The sequence below is a fragment of the Phodopus roborovskii genome, unplaced genomic scaffold (genome assembly GCF_943737965.1).
Source record: "Phodopus roborovskii unplaced genomic scaffold, PHOROB, whole genome shotgun sequence".
Classification (NCBI taxonomy): domain Eukaryota; kingdom Metazoa; phylum Chordata; class Mammalia; order Rodentia; family Cricetidae; genus Phodopus; species Phodopus roborovskii.
This window is the reverse complement of record NW_026126622.1, coordinates 2561909-2582181: the sequence shown is the minus strand read 5'-3', so window position 1 is coordinate 2582181 and position 20273 is coordinate 2561909. Positions and strand designations below refer to the sequence as shown.

At 37.9% G+C, this 20273-nt stretch overlaps 1 protein-coding gene across 11 annotated transcripts in view; it reads left to right on the top strand.

Annotated features, from left to right (window-relative positions):
• Positions 1-20273, top strand: part of Tjp1 (tight junction protein 1) — a 240956-nt gene that overhangs the window by 177278 nt on the left and 43405 nt on the right. For all 11 annotated transcript variants that reach the window (XM_051206458.1, XM_051206456.1, XM_051206455.1 and 8 more), the window contains 6 exons: positions 11815-11939; positions 12666-12768; positions 14849-15125; positions 18180-18283; positions 18643-18811; positions 19125-19272. In XM_051206458.1, coding sequence (XP_051062415.1) covers positions 11815-11939; positions 12666-12768; positions 14849-15125; positions 18180-18283; positions 18643-18811; positions 19125-19272 — 926 coding nt within the window. The remainder of the gene's footprint in view (positions 1-11814; positions 11940-12665; positions 12769-14848; positions 15126-18179; positions 18284-18642; positions 18812-19124; positions 19273-20273) is intronic.

Below are 20273 nucleotides of genomic sequence, written 5' to 3'. Positions count from 1 at the left end.
GATGTACTTCATATGCTTAGATTAATGCATTTGAGACTTCTCCATAATCTTGCCTGCGTATTACTAAACTCCACCACTTCGTATGAATGTATAATAGTTACTCATCCTGTAGTTAATGGTACATTTAGGTTGTTTGCAGTTTCGGTTGATTATGAATACATTTGCTTTATCATACAGAATTTTGTATGAACATAACTATTTTTGTGGGCAAATAGTTAGAAATGTGATGGCAATGGGTTTTATGCTAGCTGTTTAATTTTATAGGAAATTACCAGGCTGGATATATATGCCTTCTTACCAGCAGTGGATGAGAATCACTCAGTGATCTCATTAACTCTTGATTCTTTCAGTTTTAACCATTGAGCTTAGCCATTCTAATAGATGTCTAGTAGTGCTTTTAGGTCAATGCTGAGCACCTTGTAAGGATCAACCCTCATTGCCAAGTTGAATGGATTTGGAATCCTAGGAGACAGAGGCATGTCTGTTGAGATGTTTCTAAACAGGTTTTAACTGAGGAGGGAAGACCCACGCTGAACATGGACAGTACCATTCTTGGGGTCCTGGGACTTGTGGAATACATGGTCTCCCCACTTTCAGACTGAACAGACTGACCTTACATTCCTACCACCATGCCAGCGCTACCATACTAGACTGTGTTCTTATATCATGAACTAGAGTAAATCTAGTCTTCCTACTACATTGATTCTTGTCTGAAGTTTTTCCACAGTGATTCTCTATTTAATTAAAAATCAAACTATGGGCCTGTCAGGCTGACTGCTATCTGTGACCTTTTACATTTTAACTAGGAGAATATGTAAATTTTAATAATTTTAATTTTACAAATGTTCTTGAAAAGAATTATCAGACTCATCCTGTAGTTTTTTTGTTTTGTTTTTTTTAATTGTTATGTTTTTTTCAGACAGGGTTTCTCTGTAACTTTGAAGCTTGTGCTGGAACTAGCCCTGTAAACCAGGCTAGCCTCAAAAATCACAGAAATCTGCCTGCTCTGCCTCCTGAGTGGTAATTCTGTAGTAGTTTTTTTTTTTTTTAATGCAGTTCATTTGTTACAAAAGATTCTTGAAAGGAATTATCTGATTCATCCTCTAATTTAAAATAAAATGTGGTTCCTTTTGTCACAAATAAACTCTTGTTTCTGTTGAGAGGCAGAGGCAGAGGCAGGCACATCTCCGTGAGGTCAAGGGCAGCCTGTTCTTACAAAGTGAGTTCCAGGCTAGCCAGAGTTCTGTTACACAGAGAAACCATGACTCAAAAAACCATAAAGCTTCACCTTTCCTTGTTCATTGGCTCTTGGTGTTTTCATATTATCTTAAATGTCCAGTGTCAGTGTTACTGCAACAACACTAGCAGATATTAACCACTGTAACGAGTACGGTTTTTCCGCCTGCTGCCCGGTCTTGTCCTGCTACCACGCCACCAGCCCCAAATAACACACAGAGACTCTGTACTTGATACAATACTGTTGGCCCGGTTACTTGTTACTTATCGGCTAGCTCTGCCTTTAATTATTAACCCATTTCTATGTATCTTCACATGGCCTTCTCTTACCGGGGAGGCGGCTGGCGTCCAGCTCTCTCCAGACTCTCCATCTTGACTCCTCCTTCCTATTTCCTCTTCCTCCTTGTCTCCTAGTCCCTCCTATCTTCCTTTCCTATTGGCCAACAGTGCTTTATTATTAACCAGGATGAGAAACATATATACGTAATGGCATCTCCCATCATCTCCTCTTTTCTGTCTAAATAAAAAGAAGGGTTTTAACCTTAACATAGCAAAATATATCACACAACAGTTATCAAGTAAGAATCACAGTTAACAATATTTAGTCCATTAACATTTAGCAAGATTTGAAGAAAATATTTTACCATCTATTCTATCTTTGTGTGTCTAAAGTCTAAGTAACTTATCTTTAATCCTAACTAATGAAAACTATAACCATAACTATCTGTCTTCAACTCCTTCAAAGACCACAGAAGGATAATATATAAGCTCTAGAAATGACAGAGACAACTCATTGCCTGGTCACCCGAAGTTCTTCTGTAATCTTCCATCTTCAGCCCATAGGCCATAGTGTGTCTGGCAGACTCTTCAGCAACGCAGGAAACTTTAAACTGTCTTCTTGTATTGGCGGTTTATCAGTCACTTTTCTCTGTGTCCTGCATACTGTCTCGCAGACTCTTCCATGAAGCAGGAACTCTGTAGCAATGTCTATCGTGAATCAGCAGTCACTTTTCTGTGGGCCCTGCATGTCCAGTTTATATAGCACAAAGTCAAACAGTCCAGACAAGAGCAGTATTTTGTCCAAATGGCTAGTCTTGCCATATTGGAAGTAAACTCCATAATGAGTTTCTTCAATATTTATCTTCATCTTCCTTTCTGACACAGGTGGTGTTGCCAGGAACAATTATGTCTCATTGTCAAGAAAAACCCTAAACCATTTTAAATGCCATATTCTGTAGGTCTTTGAAAGATTTGAAGAATATCTATCTCAAATACATCTCTGTGTATCTTGAAAAACCTAACTAACTTAACTCTAAGCTTTGACTATCATAGGTAATTATCTATAATCTGTACTCCATTATACATTACATTTCTAACTAAGCTCAATAAACACAATACCTAAACAAGAGGAGAAATATACATATCACCTTATTGACCTTAAATTGTATCAATAAATGAAAATCTGTTCCAAAACAAAGTATTCATATCTATATCATAATTCCCTTTTTACCTTTAAAAAGATATTGGTTGTGATCATTAACCATTTATAACCAAGTCCATTTAAATGAAAACCAACATTTATAAACAATATTTGGGAATTTGGGCGTCGTTCTTTTCAAACTACTTCCTGCTGATAGGGGGCGCTGTCATGGGGATCCTAAGAAGTTGCAGAAATCTTGGCTGTAGTCTTCGAGGCTGTCTTGTCCAAGTTGTTTTGAATGTTGGATCATCAGCGACTGTTTTAGGGGGCCTGGCTTGATCAAACCACATTAGTCTGGAAGGAATCCACAGCTTTTCATTTTCTGTGGAAACAAAAATAGAAATCCTTTTCCCCAGTAACTTGTCCTTGAACTTAAATGTTGGAGTCAAAGCATTTTTAAAATATATAAATTGAATTAATCCAGCAGCATTTTCTTTATCAGTTGTTATTTTCTCAGCAGTCAAACAATGTAGAGACAACACAATAGCATACAGTAACCAGATTCTCTCTGAGCTTTTCATCTTTACGTGGCTTTATTATTACTCTGTTTATTTTACTTTTATTTTTTGAGACAGGGTTTTTCTGTGTAACTCTTATCTGTCCTGGAATTCACTCTGCATACCAGGTTTACTTTGAAATCACAGAGATCTGCTTGCCTCTGTCTCCCGGGTGCTGAGATTAAAGGCGTGTGCTACAACACCCAGTTCCTCTTTGTCTCTTTAAAACCATTTTTCTTTTCATGTCTACGTATATTTTAAAACACAGTGTAAACCTTTAGCACCTTTTTGTTAATGTGAATCTGTCTCTACTGTAAATCTTTATCTTTTTGTGGCCATGAGTCTTTATCTGTTAAACAACAACATTGTTAAGATGAAAGTCTTTGTTTCTGCCGCGGTTTACCAAAGATGGTGGCGGGTACTTTTACCGGCCAGCACGGAAAGCTGTGCTCACCGCCTTGGTCTGCGCTGCCACCCAGAAAGCATGCTGCCGGCTTGGAGATGTGGTCACTGCCATTGCCATCTCTCATACAGAACAATAAACTGTTAGCAGAGTTATTTAAAAGCCCTGTGCTTTTTTGCGGCTTTTGCTGAGTCAGGAATCCTCGCTTAAAGGAGCCGCGCGAATATCTGCTTGTCTCTAGCAAAGCAGAGTTCAACTGAGAAAAATGCTGCTACCAAGAAACCTTGCTTGTCTCTGTTCTTTTGTTTCTAAAACCCTTTTTTAAGCTTTTGTTAAATTTTAAGTGGAAGTCCTTATTACCCACGTTGGGCGCCATCTGTAACAAGTACGGTTTTTCCGCCTGCTGCCCGGTCTTGTCCTGCTACCACGCCACCAGCCCCAAATAACACACAGAGACTCTGTACTTGATACAATACTGTTGGCCCGGTTACTTGTTACTTATCGGCTAGCTCTGCCTTTAATTATTAACCCATTTCTATGTATCTTCACATGGCCTTCTCTTACCGGGGAGGCGGCTGGCGTCCAGCTCTCTCCAGACTCTCCATCTTGACTCCTCCTTCCTATTTCCTCTTCCTCCTTGTCTCCTAGTCCCTCCTATCTTCCTTTCCTATTGGCCAACAGTGCTTTATTATTAACCAGGATGAGAAACATATATACGTAATGGCATCTCCCATCAAACCACTTCCAACAAGTTGGAACAATTAGAACAATTCAGAGCTCTGAGCTATGCTCTAGAAAAAATTTCCAGTAGCCTGGCAGGATTTATTCTTAGTGAATCCTGGGTAGTAAAGGATTGTTCTTGTTGCTGCAGGAAATTTAGACCTTTAATAAGAATGCTATGGAAAGCTGGGATGTTGTCCTTGAGTTGAAGAGACTTTGGATCTGATTCATTTTAGTGTGTGGTATTTTTATTTTCAAGTTTTTTTCCCCTAATAAAATTTATAGAACTTAAAAAAAAAATTAAAAAGGGGGAGAGGGGAAGACCTGCAGGGAAGGAGCTGAAGTGCAGTCTTTTTGTTGAGTCAGAGGCAATCTGATGCTGTCTTCCCAGCAACACTTAACACCTTTTGGAAACCAAAGAGCTGTGAATTTGACATACTCCTCTTATCTCTGTTTACCTCTGATGAACCCTCCAGGGAACTGAACTGGCATCTCCTAAAAGCATAGGAAAAGGCAGACATGAATGCAGCCTACACTGGCCATCACACTGCCAGGTTTGCCTGAGGACTGCCTCCCTAGGTTGACGCAGTGACACTGGAACACAGGCACAAACCACACTGATTTCCTTAACATTCAGAGTCTTGTTCCATTTCCTTGAGCTGATGAGACACAGATTTGTAGTATTTCCTCATACCTGAGTATCTAACTATATCAAAGAAAATAGTACAGAGAAGAAACTGTGTGTGTGTGTGTGTGTGTGTGTGTGTGTGTGTGTGTGTGTGTGTGTGTGTTTGTTTGATAATACTGGGTGTCTTCAGTTGTTCTCACCTTGGTTTTTGAGATAGGGTCTCTCCCTGGCACTAGAGCTCATAGATTACTAGACCAGCTGGGCAACAAGCTCCAAGAATCTGCCTGTCTTCACTGCTTCCCAGCATGAGGGTTAGAGGCACACAGCCACCACACCCAACTTTTATGTGGGTTCTGGGGATTCGAGTGCTGATTCCCCAGGCTTATGCAGCAGGCAGTTTGCCAAATGAACCGTTTTCCCAGCCCCAGAAACATACTTTTAACTACCATATGTATCTTTTTTCATTTTCCTTGTTTAATCACTAAAGCACTAAGAGGCGAAATGTAATGTGACAGTAGTAAATTATACCTCTAGTTTCCAATGGGTGATTTGGCTGGCTCCTCTCACATTCTATTCTCATTGCTAACTACAGCTAGAATCCGCATTTGGAATGAAAGCTACTGGAGCTTCATGATAAATTTAACTTTCAGTGTCAAATATATTTTATGTACTTAAAAACCACCCAAACCAAAAAATTCATTATAAAGTTAGAACTAGAAAAACAATTAAGTTTCTATCCTTTTTGATGAAAGAGGCCTCATACCCATTACCCACACCCAGTCCTTCCTCATTTAGCCTTTCTTGTTCTCCTTTCTTCATTCTATATACTGAACCCACACATGCATTTGTTTACATATATACAGATATTATTGGCTAGTTCTGCATATTAGAGAGAATGTAGAGTTTCTTTCCCCTTAGATTATGTGATCTCACTTAATTCTTTCCTGGAAATACACTATTTAGTCTACTAGAAAATTTTTGGACCTCTAAACACAGTAAAGTTACAGGATATAAATCATTATTTAAAAAGCCAGCAGCCTTTCTTTATATTAACAGTCCATTCTCTAAGAAGTTAGGAACTATTCTATTCAAATAGCCCAACCCCCACTTAAGTATGTAGGAATGCATCTAACCAAGGAAATGAAAGTGGTCTACAAGGAATATTTCATAATATTGAAAAAGGTCATCACAGAAGATTCTAGTCGATAGAAAAATAGTCTTTGTTCTTAGATGAGCAGAGTTAATATTATGAATATGTTTATAGTACCCAAACTACTTTACAGAATAATGTAATACCTGCCAAAATTCCCATGTCATCGGCTTAGAAGTAAAAAACCAATATAGTAGTTCATATGTAACCACAAATATCACACAAATAGCCAAAGCAATCCCAAGAAGTAAGAACAGTGCTGGGGGTAGTACATTACCTGACTTCTAATTATACTATACAGCTATAGTGATGAAGAACCTTATACTTATGTAAACACAGACAGAAAGATCAATGGGATAAAACAGAGCCCAGAAGTAAAAGAGCAAAACCATGGCCACTTAATTTTTGACAGAGGAGGCAAAAACAGCTTATTCAACAAATGGTTTGGTAAAACTGGAATTCTACCCACAGAAGAATGAAATTTGTATCTTCCTTCCTGTACAAAAATCAATTCAAATATATCAAATCAATCAATATATCAAAAATTAAAGCCCCAAAGCACTTAAGTTTCAGAAGAAAACACAGGTGATACCCTTCAAGATGTTGGAGTAAAGCAAGAACATTTAAAACAGAGCACCAGCAGCACAGCACAGGGTTAAGCCACAGTCAGTAGATGGGATTACATGACAACTGAGGGTTCTTTTCTGTGCAGAAAAGGACACTATCAGCTGAGCAAGCAGACAACCCTCAGAATGGAAGAAAATTTTTATGCACATAGGCAGAGTTTACTAGTAACTGCAGAAATTAAATACTAAGGAAATGAAATTGCAAGTCAGATTAGTTTTTCAAAAACAAAACAAAACAAACCACATATGGCCAATGGCTATTTTAAAGGTGTTCAATATCCCTAGCCATCAGGGAAGTACAAATTAAAAACCTTTTGAGATATTCCTCATGCTAATCAGCAAGTGTTAGAGAGAATGTGGAGAGAAAGAAACTTTATTCGCTGTTGCCAGGGTGCAAATTCACACAAGCCATTGTGGAAGCCAGTTTGAAGATTTCTCCAGAAAAACGGTATTCTAGGCCTATCTTAAGCCAAAGAAATTAGATAGAACCTTTGGTCAGAAGGGACAACCTAGCTGATTCTTCTTTCTTTGCAATACACTTGGTAGGTCAGTGTCAACAAACTATGGTTCAAAGATCAAATTTGTTCAGGAAGTAATTTATTGTTTGTTTTTATTTTGTGTGTACATGTGCACATATGGAGGTTATATACCAACCTTCCTCAGGAGGCAATCAATCACCTTGTTTTGGGACAAGGTTTCTCTTTGGTTTGGGGCTTGTTCATTAGGCTAAAATTGCTTGCCAGTGAGTCTAGTTTGTATTATTCCCCAGTACCGGTATTATACACATATGCCAGCTCACCTAGCTTTTTGACGTAGGACTATCAAACATAGACTCACGTGATTATGCATCAGCTAACACTTTACTAAGTGATCTACTTCTTTAGCCCTTCCAATTGTCTGCTTTTATAAATATGGTTTTATTGGAACATAGCCACATTGCTTTGTTTACCTACTATGACTGCTTTTGCTATGCAGCTAGAGTAGTATATACCCATAACAAAGATTTATAGCCTACAAAGTCCCATATATTCATTACTATCTGGGTTTTTTGTTTTTTGGGTTTTTCTTGTTCATTTGTTTGTTTTTGTTTTTTTTTTTATAGAAAACTTTGCAGCCCTGTTCTAGTTTTATTCTGCTCTACATTTTATTCTGGAGCAACTTTAGAACAGCAGAGGATGTTGGTACCTGCAAACACTGTTCTGCAGCCTTAGAGAAGTCAACTCAGTTAATCTTTGGCAAAAATCTTGCATCTTGCTTTAGAAAAGCTGTCTTTTCAGAACCTTTGAGAGGGGCTGTAGAGATGGCTCAGTGTTTAAGAGCTCTTGCTGCTCTTCCAGGAGATCCAAGTTCAGTCCCCAGCAGCCACATTTATTGGCTCACAACTGCCTGTAACCCCAGCTCCAGTGGATCTGACACCCTCTTCTGGCCTTCACAGGCAACAATACTCACACTTACATAGATGCACATACACAAATAAAACAAAATCTTCAAAAATAAAAGCTCATCCAAGTCCTTCAAAACAAACAACAGCTACTTTTAAGAAAACCATTCCTTTGTGTTATGTACTGTACTCACATGTACATTTGTTTACATATATTATTGGCTAGAGTCTGCATAAAAGAAAGCATGAGATTTTTAGTTTCTGAGATTTTGACCTCACTTAGTACTATATTCCTTGTCTATGGATTTTCCTCCAAGTTTTATTAACTTCATTTTTCTGTAGAGTTGAAGAATATTCTGTTTTATAGGAAAATACACTAAATTTTCATTATCCATTCATCTGCTGACTCCAATTCTTTGTTATGGTGAAAACAACAAAACCAGCAGTAGACAAGTCCAGAAGTGAAATAGCTGCTCTTTGTACTCAATGGTCCTCAGTGACAGCTAAATATATACAAACCTCTGCCTCATCCTGCTGCACTGTGACCTCTTCAGGGTTTGAAATCCTAGTCAGTCTTATATCTCCTTAGTTAAACACAATAGAATTTAGTGGGCATATGAGATCAGCAATGGTCCACAAAGCCTCTCCCAAGAGATCTGTCTGATAACCTCGCCTACAGTACAATCCACATACGGGAAAATTTTTTTTTCCTGGTTTTTGAGACAGAGTTTCTCTGTATTGTTTTGGAGGCTGTCCTGGAACTCACTCTGTACACCAGGCTGGCCTCGAGCTCACAGAGATCTGCCTGCCTCTGCCTCAAAGGCGTGCACCACCAATACCCACCCACATATGGAAATTTAAATATTTTAATTTTCATATTTTTAAAATGGTTGAAAATTTTATAACATCCTATTTAGCTCATTATATTCAAAATATGTTAACATGTAATCAGTATTTTAAAATTATGTACTTTTCCTTGTGCATTTTTCAGGCAAGAACAAACATATTTAATGTCTCATAGCCACATGGAGGCCATCACACTTTTAGCAAGTGCCATCTATAGTTTAAGGTGCTGCTACTTAACTAACATTCAAGGGGTGGATTCTATGCTGTGTCTGCTTCCAGCATAACACCCCCCTGTATTCCCAGCTGTGCTTCCTTGGAAATTGCTTGGATTTTAATAATCCTTTGAGAAATGAATGCTCAGAATGAGTTAGGCATTTCTGTCTTCATATTAAAGTGTTATGGTAATGTTTTAGAGGGAGAAATTACAAAGGAAATTAGGAGGGAGTCTAAAGGAGAGCTGCCAAGCCCTGCATCTAAGGACACAATTAAACAAGAGGGAAACTTGGGGTAAGAGTGGCAGTACAGTGCAGGGGTGTGGCTCTTTAATAGATGGTGATAGAAGAGCTTTTTAGCCATGTATAAAGTGATGAACTTGGACCACTTGCTGCATTCTATGTGCTAAATTAACTTAAGGTGTATCATAGGCCCAAGGGTCACTAGAATCATAAAACCTCAAGAAGAAAATACAAGAATACATGTTAACCTTACATTAGGAAGTGTTTTTATTGTATGTGATGTCAGAAACCCAAACAAAAGAGAAACAGGTAAATTGGGCCTAATCAAAATTGGAAATGTTGGTGTTTAGAAGGACTATCAAAAAAGTGAGACGATAACAGAGAATGAGAGAACAAATTATATATTAATAAGGACTTGAAGTCTGTTCCTTTCCTGCACTCAGTAATACAAAGACATAACTCAGATGGGAAATGAACAAAAGATATGACTAGACATGAAGAGATGCTCAGCATTGTAGTCATCAAGGAGGTACACCCAAAGCCCAGGGAGCTCTCCCTTCATGACTGTAAGAATAGACTGTAGAAAGGTTGACAAGGATGCAGATTAACTAGCACATTTATACATTACCAATTTTAATGTAAAATATGCAGCCACCATAGAAAACAATTTAGGAATGCTTCAGAAGTTAATCATATGCACTTTTAGAAATAGACCTAAAAGAAATGAAAACAGGTATCCACTTAGTAACATGTGAATATTCATTGTAACCTTATTTAAATGGCCAGAAGTAAAAACACAAATACCCATTTGCTAATGCATGAGCAACAAGATCTGTTATATCTATATGTTTTTATTATTTGGGTATTTAGCAATTAAGGAAATAATGACACAGTTCCTGAAACTATTTTGCTGTGTCAAGACAATATATTTACACATGGCTTAGTGATTGTCAAAGCCCTCATTTCAAAGGGCATAACAGTTTGCTTGTTCTTTAGCAGTGTACATATACTGTCAATATGGAACTTGCTAAGGACAATTGTTGTAAAGAGAGCCCTGTCCCTAGATAAATACAACACCATTAAAGGCATTTATACCATGGAGCCCAAAATTGGTATATTGGGAAACCCATTGCTACTGTGTACTATATTAATAGCTATGAAGTTGTATTTATTATTTAAATAATTTTCTATTTATGGTTATGTGCGTGCATGTGGCAGATACCGATACCAGGCATCTTCCTTAACTTGTGCCCATTTGGGTATCTTGTCCTAATTCTAAACCAAAATTTGCTGGACAGTTTTATGAAATTCAAGTAGTCAATCCAAACAGTGATTTCTTGTTTTTGTTCTGTAAACACAAATTCTCCATTTCTCAGGCTGGCTTTGAACTTACCAAATGACCTTGAACTTCTGATCCACCTTCCTCCAACTCCCAATTACTGGGCTCACATGTATGTACAACTATACCTGGCTCAAACAGCAAGTTTTAAGACCAAGCATTCTAATACAGTACATTCCAAAGACATACTAATTTGATACTTAAATGCTGACAAATGGTGGTGGAATATTTGTTTTCCATGGTTGAAATATGTGTCTGTAAGAGCAGAAAGATTTATGCACAGTTAAAACACTTGTTCAGGTATTGTTACCACGTGGGCACAACTGCATCCACAGTGCAGTGTGAACATGCGGTGTGTTCAGAAGGCTGAGATCCAGTCCTGACACCTAGAAATATGGACTTTAAAATTTTTTTTTTTTGTATTGAGCCATTGAGTTGCTGTCATAGAAATTTTAGTTCTTTCAGAAGTTTGTATCTTCTTATAATTTATTTAGTTAAAATATAAAGAAAAATGCAATTTGGTATGAATTTTCTGTTATATACAGTGAATGTGGGGCATTAGTGTTATTTGTGTAGTGTTATTTCTTTCTGGGATGTTTAGAATAACTGAGGGAAATTGAAATACCTAAGACTTGATTTTTAAGGCAACCATTGTATTGTGTGGAATGAGAGATTGTGTATGAGTGAGTTAAGTCTGTCATTTCTGCACCTGGTGCCAGAGTTCATGATGATCACACTGAGCCCTGCTTGTCCCTTCAGAACCCTACCTGATAATCAAAAATAATTCAGGATCTTACTTTTCAGAATTTTAAAATCAATTTAGTGCTTATGGAATATTTATGCAGTTGGCATTTTTAATATTGTTACATCTGGTATATAATTTATTGGAACATGTATTCTTGTAGAATGGACTGATGATTGTATAATAATCGTGCAACTGAGTATAAATCGTAAATGCAATAAGAATGTAATTTACAGTTGATACATTATATATGCTGTAGTGAGCAATTTTGTTGTCCTTAATAGAACGATTTTACTTGATAACTATTTTAGGCTCCTGGGTTTGGATTTGGAATTGCAATATCTGGTGGAAGAGATAACCCTCATTTTCAGAGTGGGGAAACCTCCATAGTGATTTCAGATGTGCTAAAGGGAGGACCAGCTGAAGGACAGCTACAGTAAGTGTATGGGGTTTAGTTCCTAATTCAGATCCCTCTCTCCCTGCATTGTTCCTGTCCACAGTCATGTATCGATTTTGTTAGTGATTCTGGATTATTTACATCCAACTTGTGTTGTGCTTGTTTAATATGTTTGCTTAAGTGAATGCTCACTTAACATTTAAGAAGCCTTTATCAGTGGTGTAAGTGGGCAGCTAAGTATTCCTTACTTTATAAATAGACAGTAACCCTAATGGTAAAGAGAGTAAGCAAGAACTGCTAACTAGTTAGTTGCACTAGTTTTTAAGGGCCTCTCACATGAAGTCTTCCCTTTCTGCATGCTGAGGAGATTAGTGCAGTACAGAGAATAACGGGTAGGAAGGAAAAAATGAGGCTATAATCAGAAGGACTCAAAAGACATTTAAAAGGAGGAAGACTTAATGTTTAATGATGGCATCTCTGGTAGCTGGATGACTTTGTTTCATCTGATGCTGTAATTCAGCTACCAGTGATCTTTTTATTTGTTGTAGTACCTGCTCTGTTCAGGCCTTTAGGGAAACATCAAAAGAAAAAGAAAATGATGTCCTGTAAGGTAGTTAGTTACTTGCTAAATACTCTTGTGAAAGACAGTAAAATATGATGCTGTTTTATCATTGCTCTAAGAACAAGCAGATTAATTAACCAGTTATTCAAAGACTTCAGTAAACTATTTTGTGGTTTTCTTTAACATGTTTTTCTACTCTTTAGGGAAAATGACCGAGTTGCAATGGTTAATGGAGTTTCAATGGACAATGTTGAACATGCTTTTGCTGTTCAGCAACTAAGGAAAAGTGGGAAAAATGCAAAAATTGTGAGTATCTTTCACGCTCAATTTAGTAGAACTATCAGCTGCTCTTGATACTTGTTTGGTATTTGAACCCCCCCCCCCCCACACACACACACACTTTGCCCCCAATCACACATTTTTCAGACAGGGTCTCTCTGTGTAGTTCTGGCTGTTCTGGAATTCTATGTAGACAAGGCTGTCCTCAAATTCCATGGAGATCCACCTGCCTCTGCCTCCCGAGTGCTGGGATTAAAGATGTTCTGCATCCAAGCTACTGCTTGTCCTTTAAGAAATAAAAAGGTAGTTCTGAAGTTAGTTGCTGATGAGTATGAGTGCCCCTTACTCTTCTGTACTGTGTCTTTAATCTCAGTTCAGATAGGATTTCTCATTTATTTATAAGGTAGGTGGGTGGGGGTTTGTATACTTCTGTGGCTTTATGATGCTTTCTTTCTTTTTTTTTTTTTTTTGTTTTTTTTTTGTTTGTTTTTTGTTTTGGCCTTTGCCTCAAAGGCCAAAGTCTGTGGTTGCAGGATGCACTGGCATGCCTAGTTTGTGCAGTTCAGGATTATCACTTGTAGTACAACTCGCTGGAGATTGAAGTAGAGGGGAAAGCAGCTGTCCTTTCTTTAACATTGCTTGTCTTTCCCACGTGCTGCTTTCTCTTGCTGCTTGTCCTCCAACTGCAAACTGACCCACTGGTTAATTTGGGGAGTAAGAATCAGCCATGTTTAGTGTTGACTCAGCCTTAGAAGAAATTTAGCCACAAAAGAAATATAACATAATTTGGAAAGGAATAACAAAACAAGAATTTTAGGCATTTATCAAGGCAGATTTGAGGTAAATTGGGAGAGATGAAAGCTGCAAGTCACAAGGATGGTAAGTGATGAGGAAGTCTCTTAGAAATGTGTATTGATGAGAACAAGCCCAAATGGTAAGGTTTTCTTCACAGACAGAATGATCCACTTAATCTCTGAGAGCACAAGAAAGAAGCATCAAATAAAGGGGACACATTGAAGCGCTTTTAGAAGAGGGTGTAAAGGGACACTGACTCTAAAGCAGGCCAAGGGGCTGAGGCCTTCGTAGTGATTTAAAAGAAACCTGTGTTAGGCAGTTTCATTGAGAGGGAACAAGATACAAATGAAAAGATTGCTGAGCAGTACCAAGAATTCTACTAGTACAATGAGTTTATAGATAGTTTAAGCAATAGAAAGTATTTTTTATTATGTCAGTATGACAGATGAGGGGAAGAAATCAGTAGAAAGTCATTTAAATGTGATTGCAAGTAAAGCTGTGAGAGGACTGTGATTGAGAAAACAGAGGAGGATAAAGCAATCAGAAATAAGCCAAAGGTGTCAGAAGAAGACATGTTCCCCAAGAACCTCTTGCAGGCACCTGAGGACCACGGTGAGGGAGCCAGGTGGCTTTAAGTAAGATTACAGAACTGCACATTCAGAAGATGGGCATAGATCTCAAACTTAGAAACAAAGCAGTGAGTGGCCAGGGACCACTGGGAACATTGGAGAGAATGCAAGAACAAACTTGGACTCATGCCAGAAGATTAAGTGGGACCAACACAGAGGCAAGAGGCAGTTTGTGTTGGGGAAATATGCTGAGCTTACAAGCTCCTGCATAGTAAGTTGTATATTAGTTTGTGACAAATAAATATCCCTTAGCATTCTGGCAGGGCAACTGTAGACCTTGATAATGATGCACTATCAAAGTTTGATTAAGGAATGAGGTTAGACTTGTGTTTTTTGTTGTGGTTTTAGTTACAGAGCATCCATATAAGGTATGTCATATGCTTATAGTTCCAATCCTTAATTCCACAATCAGCAGTTAATAATTCCCAGTAAGTTTGTAAGTCTTATCACCTGGAAGAGTGTTACAAAACCTGAAAGGATTTAGTAAATTTACTATTCCTAATCTGTTGCTTAGCCATTTCTATTATTAAGAAAGCGGTCATTGTGGAAATGGATTGGTGTGACCACTGTATTACCTCCTTTGTATTTAGATTAGTTAATGTAGGACAAGAGAAATGTTTCTTTCTCTCGGGAATGGAGAGTATATGAGTACCATTCAGTATATAACCAATTTTTACTTGTAGACCATTCGAAGGAAAAAGAAAGTCCAGATGCCTGTAAGTCGTCCAGACCCTGAACCAGTGTCTGATAATGAGGATGACAGTTATGATGAGGAAGTGCACGATCCAAGAAGTGGCCGTGGTGCTTCAGTTCACCGAAGGAGTGAAAGGAACTGGGCAAGGGATAGAAGCGCAAGCAGAGAGAGGAGCCTGTCCCCTCGCTCAGACAGGCGATCAGTGGCCTCGAGCCAGCCTGCCAAACCCACCAAGGTCACATTGGTGAAGTCTCGGAAAAATGAAGGTATTCTCCACGGACTCTTCTGTTGTTTGCACATGAGGGTTTTAAAGCTAATTTTAATGAGAAATGCAGTGACCGTATTTTCCTATCTTTGTTGTATTTGTCTTCTTTATAGTTGTGTTCTCTTGTTAGATTCAAAACTCTGTTAAGGCAGACATTTTGACACCTTTTTTCAGATCATTTTGTTGGAGCAAGCTGTAATTGAAATAAAGTGTGTACTAGCTGAATTTTGGTTTTTATTGTGACAGAAACAGCCAAAATCTAGTTACATTAGCAAGAAATGTCACACTTGCTGAATTAAAATGTTGTGTTTAGATCAATAGTAGTATGACCATAGAAAGAAAACTAAGGACTTATTTCTAGGGGAGAGATGTGCTGTTTTATTTTGAATTGGAAAGTCAACTACTTAATGTCACTTCACCAAATTATCTTTTTAAATGGCTTTTTGCTCCCTCTTGCTTTTAGTTATGTATGGTTGATCATTTTGATTTCAAAGTTATTAGGAAGATTTGATCTCACCACCTCACACATGTTGTCACTGACATCCTTCCCACTCCTACAGTCACTCGTCAGTGACTGGTAGTCTGCACTTGGTGTTGGTACTTTCACTTGTCCTTCAGCTTTCTCTGATCAGTACCTGCTTCCCAGCAACAAGGCTATTCACAAAGTCTTCCAAACCCTTCCAGTAATATTTCCCAGCTATCTAATTTGTGGAAAGATGTAAGACTCAGCTTCCTGAGGCTCCCACTTCTCCTTTTCATTTTCATCAACCTGTCCTTAATGCTCTAGTTTTCTTCCACATACTGTGATTTCTTTTGTAGTAGTCTCATCTCCATTACCTCAGTGCACTGCTAATGTCACCGTTTGCTTCTCTAGTCTGAGTCAGTGCACTCTGGGTTCCCAGCTGTCCGTGGGGATTCCTCAGAATCAGCCACATCTCAAGGGAATACTAATTTTATTCTCAAATTTTTTTTGTGTTTCTAATAAAGTGTTTTTTTGACTGTATCATATCAGTCCAGTTTCTTAGTCAGCTAGGCACAGATAATATATAGTACTTCCCATCGATATCTCTTCTTTGTATAATGAACATGTCCTAACTTCTGCCTTTCTCTACTGCTGATTTTCTTTTCCAGGCTTCTGTATCTTAATGGGCTTTGTCAGTTTTGTGACTGGTCTTTGGGCCCCTTCCAGTGACCCCTGTAGACTCTTTTGTGAAGGTGCCATCTCCACGTGCTTCTCCACGTGTTTCTATCTGTGTCAGTTGTCCTAGACTTAGGATTCCATGATACCTGGCATGTTCTTTCCTTGGTACTTTGGTGTATTTAAACACTTCCAGCCACCTGCACACAACACATCCTTGAGGTTTAGAGTTAGTGTTTCTGAGGCAAAGTATTTCTTTCTTGGAGAGGCCTTCTCTGACCCTGATAGATAAGTATATTTAGTCCCATTGCTTGAATATTTTGTTGTACTATGAAATTACTATGGGAGTGTCTTTTGCTCTGCTATGTAAGTTGCCAAGGTGCAGGGACTGTCTGATTTGTTGCTTTAATCTCTAGTGCCTGTACATAGTTACTGTGTACTCAAAAGAAGTACCTAGCATAAAGGTATAAACTGATACACAAGGTATATTTTGGCTCCATCTATATAATGACCTTTGTAGCCTTTTTTTTTTTTTCTTTTTCTTTTCTTTTTTTTTTTCTTTGTTTGTTTTGTTTGGAAACAGGATTTCCCAGTTGTAGCTTTGGCTGTCCTGGAACTTACTATGTAGACCAGGATGGCCTTGAACTCACAGAGTTCTGCCTGCTTCTGCCTCTCAGGGATTAAAGATGTGCAGCATGTCCAGCTATTTGTAACCTTTTAATTGTGAATGAGGATATTTCCTTAGTCCTGTTTATTTTGTTTTGTGTGTTTGTTTCTTGAGGCAGGGTGTCTCTATATTGCTTTGGAGCCTGTCCTCCTGGAATTATCTTTGTAGACCAGGCTGGCCTCACAGAGATTCACCTGCCTCTGCTTTCCGAGTGCTAGAATTAAAGGTATGTACCACCAACGCCCGGCTAGTCCTGTATTTTTCTCTGATGAAATGGCTGTTTTCAAAGCACTTAACATTGCCTGCCTGGATCTCCTAATGTCACTACTTTTTTTCTTTTAAACCCCAGTACTATCCTTGCTTCTGTGATACTCTTTGGATATTTACCATAAGTTAAACTGTAACTATGATAGAACATTATACTCTTGCATGACAGGCTTCATAATTTATCATAGATTAAATCCTTTTTGTTTTTCATCTTGGCTTTTTAGTTTGGGTTTTTGTTTAATCTTTTTTTTTTTTTTTTTTTTTTTTTTTAAATATAGTGAAACTTAAGAATCATCCTATCTCCTTCCACTGATAAACAGCATTGATAGTTACAGTTTTTGTTTTGTTTGTCTTCCTGAGATAGTCTTAACTGTGTGATCCTGTCTCAGTCACTGAATGTGAGTATCACATGTGTGCTGTGCTACACCTGGCTTGGGGTTTTCTTTATAATATTTTTTTTTATAATCTCCTTAACTCTGATCATGTATCCACCACAGATAAAACCACCATTTCTTGGGTCCTTTGTAGGTTGAGAAAATGAGAGAGTACTGCGTTCACATCTGCTTGACTAGTTGTGAACCTTGGCACAAATTAGTAGAATGCAGTACACACTAGGAAGTAAAGCAGTCATCAAAAGTATTGTTGGACTTCAATATTTTTCAAGTCTCGAGCAATTCACTCTATAAAGAATTGTGTTCTTTAAACATAAGATGGGTATGTCATCATATAGTCTGAGAAAAAAAAAGTCTACTGTCTTTTAGGACCTTCTATTTTCAGTAAGATGGTGATACAAAGTGTTATCCGTTTGAACCACGTCTGTCTTTGCTTTTTCATGACATTGCAGACTTTTGATGATATAAAGATAATGAATGGCCTTTGGTGCAGGGTAGTTCATAAGGCCATTAATTTTAAATCTTATAATTTAAACTGTAATTAATTGTTTTAGGATTTTGAACTAAAGGTATTTAAATGTATTCTTCCAGAATATGGTCTTCGATTAGCCAGCCATATATTCGTAAAGGAAATTTCACAAGATAGTTTGGCAGCAAGAGATGGTAACATCCAAGAAGGGGATGTTGTCTTGAAGGTATAGTAACATTGTATTTTATGATGAACTGAAATGGAAAACAAAATTTAGAGTTATTCTGTAACCTCTGCTTGTGTTTGAAGCAGTTTTGCCAGAGCATTTACCCATTATGAAGTTTGGGGTTAACCTGAGAGAATTAACTATTGCAAATATGTATCATTCACCAGAATCATTTTGATAAAATTGTTCTAAATACTGTTGAAATGCTTTCTAGGATGTTCTTGATGATTTAGAAAGTATAAAGGTGGTATTACACCTCTTCCAGCAATCCAAGGAGAGTGTTTCTCCCTCTAATAGATCAGACTTCAGTCTGTGCTTTGTTGTGTACTTTTCAGCTTCTGCTTTCTTTTCTGTTGCAGATAAATGGTACTGTGACAGAAAATATGTCATTGACAGATGCAAAAACATTGATAGAAAGGTCTAAAGGCAAGTTGAAAATGGTAGTTCAAAGAGATGAACGAGCTACCTTACTGAACGTCCCTGATCTTTCTGACAGTATCCATTCTGCTAATGCCTCTGAAAGAGATGGTGAGTACCATTCTGTTTGGAGGGTCCCAGTCGATTTCTTAAAGTACTAGGAGGACTGCATGTTTGAGTAAAATGACAGTTTTCAAAAACCTAAAACTTACATGTACATTTGTATGTGTTTGTGTCTGTCTTTGTTGCTATACACAAATGCTTTGTATGTAGTTCACCATTATGGTTTTGGTTTGATCTCTGGAGATGATATTAATGCATAAATCATTTCACATGAAACCATGAAACATCTGGCTTATATCATTGGAATACTTTATACTTTATTTTAATCATTTCATGGGAAAATACCCTTCTTACTTAACAGATATTTCAGAAATTCAGTCACTGGCATCAGATCATTCAGTCCGCTCGCACGACAGGCCTCCCCGCCGCAGCCAATCACGATCTCCTGACCAACGCTCAGAACCCTCTGATCATTCCAGACAGTCTCCACAGCAGCCTAGCAATGGCAGGTAATAACAGCCTTATTTAAAACAAAAGGCATTTACAGCTATTTATAAGTAAAATTAGAAGATAGTTTTTTTTTTTAAAAAAAAATTATTATATTGAGATTAGGTTCATTTTCCCCTCAGTTTAAACACTAAATTAGAAGACAGTCAAGGTGCTAGGTAGTACATTTAATAGGCAGGCACGTCAAGAAATGTTTGTCACTACTCAATTCTGGCTCATAGTACAAAAGCAGCTATAGACAGTATATAAACGAATGGACATGGTTGTGTTCTACTTTAAGGCCAATAGGAAAGATAGCTTGTTTAGTTTGGAGTTTCCTCCCAAAATGAAGATTAGAACCACTGCATGACCCTCATCCTAGTGTGTATCTGGGAAAAGAAACTGACCATCCTTAAGAAATAACAGATCTCTTGGGCAGTGGTGGTGCACACCTTTAATCCTAGCACTCAGTAGTCAGAGGCAGTTGGTCTCTGCGAGTTCAAGGCCAGCCTGGGCTACAGAGTGAGTTCCAGGACAGCTAAAGCTACACAGAGAAGCCCTGTCTCAAAAATAAACAAACAAACAAAAGGAATATAGATCTTTATTTACAGTGACCACAATAAAGAGACAGTTTGTTCATCATGAATAAAAACGCAGAGACAAGTATGTGTAATGGAATACTCACTCAGTGCTGAAGGAGGGACTCCATCACTTTCGGTGACGTGGACATACCCAAGAATAATGTGAGGGCATAGAGAAACATATGGTGTGATCAGTCTTTGGAAGCAAAGACACTTGAGCTCACAGAGGGAAGGAAGAAGGTGGGGCAATGAGAGAAGTGGGGAGATGTTGGTACAAAGAGTGCAGGCTGTGGAAACCTAATGTATATTGTGGTGACTGGCTAATAGTATGTGCTTGAATTTTAGTAAAGATCTTAGGTATTCTCATCATAGACTAATATTTGAGGTGACAGACTTAATTGTTGTAATTTCCAATGACATACATATATCCAACTAGTCACACC